Below are 4,418 nucleotides of genomic sequence, written 5' to 3' on the forward strand. Positions count from 1 at the left end.
GGGGAGACCTGCATGTACACCTGAGGACCTGCTTGTACACCTGAGGACCTGCTTGTACACCTGAGAAGAACCAGTTGTTTTTGTGTAGGGTGTTTTCTCCATCTTTTCTTCTTTTTTTTCCGGCGAGAAAATGCGGTCTTTTCTTTTGGTTCTTGTTTTCTTATACTTTCTCCTTTTTCATTCTCAAATAACATCTGCTGTCTCTCTCCGTTCTACTGTCTTTTTGTCCCCCTCTCCCTCGGTCTCTTCTACCTTGTCTTCTTCTCTCACTTCTTCCTCTTCGTCACGCTTCACCATCCAGCTGGAGGAGTTCATCTTATCAGTCTTCTCTTACGTTTCGCATGATTTCTCTTCACATGGTTCTTTCCTGCCCTTTTTGCCGTCGTTAGCTCTCATCTTCTCTTTTCTCTCTCCCCGGTATATTCTCACCTTAAAGTCCACTCTTCCTTCTTCACTCTCCAAGTCTGCTTCGTCTTCGACGACCCGTCTCTTGTTGTTTCCCCCGTTCTCGTCTCATCTTGTTTCTTCTCCTCCTCGTACTCTTCCTCTCTTTTCTCTCGCAGTTTCCGTCCTTCTGTTCTCCCTCTCCTTCTTATTGTTCTCCTCTTTCTATTTTCTTCGTCGTCTCTCTTTTGCATTTCTTCTCTTTTTCTTCTTCTCTCTCCTTTCTCCCCGGCAACACAATGCTTCCGAAATCATTTCCTTCACGTCATCATCATCTTCACCCGCCTCCTTCTTCTGCTCATACATCGGCCCCCACTATTGATTCTTCTACCAACCCTAACTATCCCCCAACACATCCTTCTTCTCGCTCTCTCTACGCCCACTCTACACCTGCCGCATATCCTCAGCCTTCTTCTTCTTTGTGTTCATCTCCCCCTTCTTGTTTTTATTCCTCGCAGTCACCTATCTCCCCTCCTTCTCCTTCTCTACCTACCTCTGCCTATTCTCTTTCTCAAAGCCACCGTCAGGGGGGGAGCCAATCCGAATCCCAATCGTCTTCTTGTTCTCCGTCTCAAGTCTCTTCTTCTGAGAGAAGAAGTCAACGAAGAAGAAGTCTCTCAAAGATTCCCTTAACTCGATGTCTTGTTGGTCTACGTAACTTTGGCAATACGTGCTATTGTAATGCCCCCCTACAGATTCTCTTCAGCTGTGAGAGATTTTGTCGGTATTTTCTCCTCGGTTTTAACCCTGAGACAGATATCAATCCTCATTCTTCTTATCAATCTCTCCTTGTTGAAGCATGGATTTCTCTTCTTAAGCACGTCTATAGTCAGACAGCAGGAGAAAGAGATGTCTCTGATCTTTATGGAAGATTAAGAGGGAGAAATGAAGAAAGGGAACCTTATCACCCAAGTGCAGGTAGTAGTAGTAGTAGGGGTCTCAGTACAAGTGTGTCAAGAGGGCGTCCTTCGTTAACCGTGGTCTCTTCTTCTTCTTCGTCGTCTTTATCTTCAGCGATAAATCATTCTTGCTTGCGACTACTCAATCTCATAAGAAAAAAGCACTCGCAATTCGCAGAATACCAACAATGCGACGCTCATGAGTTTCTGCGGACTTTGCTTGACGGCCTCTCCATGGAGACCAATCGAGCTGGTCGTATCGCGTCAAGAAAGGGGGAGAGAAGAAGATCTTTACTAAGAAAGAAATCTATCACGTCCTCGTCTTCTTCTCTCTGTAGAAAAAAGGAAGAAGAAAGAGGAAGAGTCAAAGAAGATAGGGCTACCTTATTAGGAAGAAGACAGAGAGATCATCGATTCTATCCTGATCGAAGTGAAGAAGATGAGGAAGAGGAGGAAGAAGACGAGGACGAAGAAGAAGAAGAAAGAATGAAGGGGGGAGTTATCGATGATGTTAAAGGCGAAAATCCTTGTATAACAAGTGAGCGCTTCTGGAAAGCGAGCTTATCGAAGGAAGCATCGATTGTCACAGATCTCTTTGCTGGACAGCTGGTGACTCGTATCGATTGTGAGGCATGCATGCAGCGAAGACATCGATTTGACTCCTTTCTCGATCTCTCTCTTGAATTTCCTTCTCCTTCTTCTCTTTCTTTTTCTTCTTCGTATAAAACCTACGGAGGAGAAGAAAGAGCCGATGAAAGAGAAAGAAAGCCAAGAGGGTACGGTGGGAGCTTTCTTATTCAAAGGAGAGAGACAGCAAGAGGCCGAGACAAAGAACTAGAGGAAGAAGAAGAAAATGAAGGAAATCGGAGATCGGCAGGGAGCGGATGGAAGGGGGGAAGAGAGAGTAATGGAGCTCTTCATAATAGTTCTATCAATCTAGGGGACACGTCATCTTCTTCATCTTCTTCCAAGATATGTAATCTTTCTGATATGCTGTCGTACGCTTTCTCAGGACATAGATACGTAAGTTAAGCTACGACAGCTTCTCTTCAGTTCCTCTTTTCTTTTTCTTCTTCTTCGTCGCATTTTTTTCTTCTTTTCCTGAGTTTATGGAGAGATTGATGTTTTCTCGTAGGTGCAGCTCTCTAGAAGAAAGAATTGTGAAGGAAGTTCTTCTCTTTGTTGCATGGTTTGCTTTTGCCCGTCCTCTATCTTTCCTTATATCTCTTTCTTTCGTCTTTACGGCTCTTCTTCTCTTCATGCGTGGGAGAAGATGGGGCGAAAGAAAGATAGAAAGGAACACTCACAGAGATAGAAAGGATCTCGTTCGCCTTTTCTCTTTCTTTTCTTCTTGGTCTCTCTTCTTTTCTCTCTCTCGGGCTTCTCCCTTCGTTCCTCTTTATATCCTCATCTTTTCATTTATCTGTCTCTCGCTCTATATGGGATCTTTTTCTCCTCTCTCTGTCGGTGTGTTTATATGCATGCATGTATACATAGGAAGAAAGGAGAGATGTGTGTGTGGTCGTGTTGTGTTGGTGTATGGCTGACCAACTACCTGCAGGATCGAGAGTATCTCGATTGTCCCTTTTGTAAGAATCGACGGCCAGCTCGTATCTATCGATCTTTATGGAGACTTCCATCGGAATATTTAGTTTTGCATATCAAGAGATTTGCTTGGAGTACTCGATATGAAGAAATGTCACGTATCAATACCCGCCTTAAAATCTCCAAAGAAATCGATATGAGACCCTACTGCTCTTTCTCAGGTAAAGAAGGTCTTCTTTCTCTTCTTACTCATCTTTCTGCTCTTCATCTTGTTTCCCTCACTTTCGTCTTCTTCTTTGTGTGTGTCTTGCTAGTTGTGTTTCTTACTGTTGCGCAAACTCAAGAATTACAGAGGCGGAGATACTTCTATGTAGACGTAGATTTCCTTTGGACAAACAGACTGCTTCTCTGTAGATCTATGTCTGAACATGGAAGTATGTATGTGTATGTATACACACATACATACCTGGTGCATGCACGTTATCTGTACGGCATAGTCACCGCATATAAATTTAGGAAGATGTGAAGCTCCGCATATATAGACATATATCTATCTAAGTCGATGCATTCTGTAGCGAGAGATGTATCTACAGGGAGGGGAAAGATTCACTTCTTTTCTTCTTCTTTTTCGCTTTTTGAAGACATCTCTGCTTCAAGTACTCTTCTCAGTGTCATATCTCGTTCTCTCTATGTATACATACCCCAGGCTGGAAGTATGACGTTCTATTATTTGTCCTTTCCCCGTATCTCTTTTGTCGTAAGTCTTCTTCCATGATTCTTTCTTTGTCTCTGTCTCTCATTCTCTTATCTCTGTACATAGAGTTGTAGATTTCGATTGGATCCATCTACGACGGGGAGAAGCGTATGACATGTACAGAAGGGGAGTCGTCGGGGTGTGTTTATGTGTATGTCTGTATGTCTGTAGATCATCCATCGTGTCGGGAGCCCTTCTTTCGTCTTGAAGGTGTCGTATCTCAATCAGGGACGGCTGATAGCGGTCATTATACTGCGTAAGAAGAAGACATTTAACTGCTCTTCTTCTTCTTCTTTTCCTTTTTCTTCTCCTCCTTTTCTTGTTCTTCTTCCTCCTCTATACTTGATTCTACTTTCCTAGTATCCTACTAGATGTAGCTGCTGCATGTGGGAGCCACACCCGTAGGTATGTATGAATAGGTCTGTCTGTGTGTGTATGAATACCTATGCATGTATGTATAAGTATGTATATATACATGTATATGTATGAATACCTACGTATGTATGCATATATATATGTATATAGGTATGTATGAGTATGTGTGTATATGAGTGTGATATCTTCATATTTTTTTGCTCGTTCTTCTGGCGAGTGAAGAGTTGGGTTGTCGTTGATCGGCTGTCTATGTCGATGGTCTATGCTGTGAATATCTACGTACTCTACAGCGGTGACCCTCCGACTAGATGGCTGTACGATAGAACGGGGAGTGTCCATGTGTCTGCATCTTCTTCTTTCCATCTCTCCTCTTCTCTCTCTTATCACGAGGCTCTTCTCCT

General features: G+C 43.1%; 1 protein-coding gene across 1 annotated transcript in view; it reads left to right on the plus strand.

The window, feature by feature from the left end:
* Nucleotides 1-121: 121 nt before the first annotated feature.
* Nucleotides 122-4,418, plus strand: part of CSUI_004293 (ubiquitin carboxyl-terminal hydrolase) — a gene marked incomplete at its 3' end in the record, with an annotated part of 4,927 nt that continues 630 nt past the window's right edge. Inside the window, exons 1-3 of the mRNA XM_068064486.1 lie at nt 122-2,366; nt 2,905-3,109; nt 3,814-3,898. Of these exons, the coding sequence (XP_067923538.1) occupies nt 684-2,366; nt 2,905-3,109; nt 3,814-3,898 (1,973 nt within the window). The remainder of the gene's footprint in view (nt 2,367-2,904; nt 3,110-3,813; nt 3,899-4,418) is intronic.

Source organism: Cystoisospora suis, assembly GCF_002600585.1.
Source record: "Cystoisospora suis strain Wien I chromosome Unknown contig_1977, whole genome shotgun sequence".
Lineage (NCBI taxonomy): Eukaryota > Apicomplexa > Conoidasida > Eucoccidiorida > Sarcocystidae > Cystoisospora > Cystoisospora suis.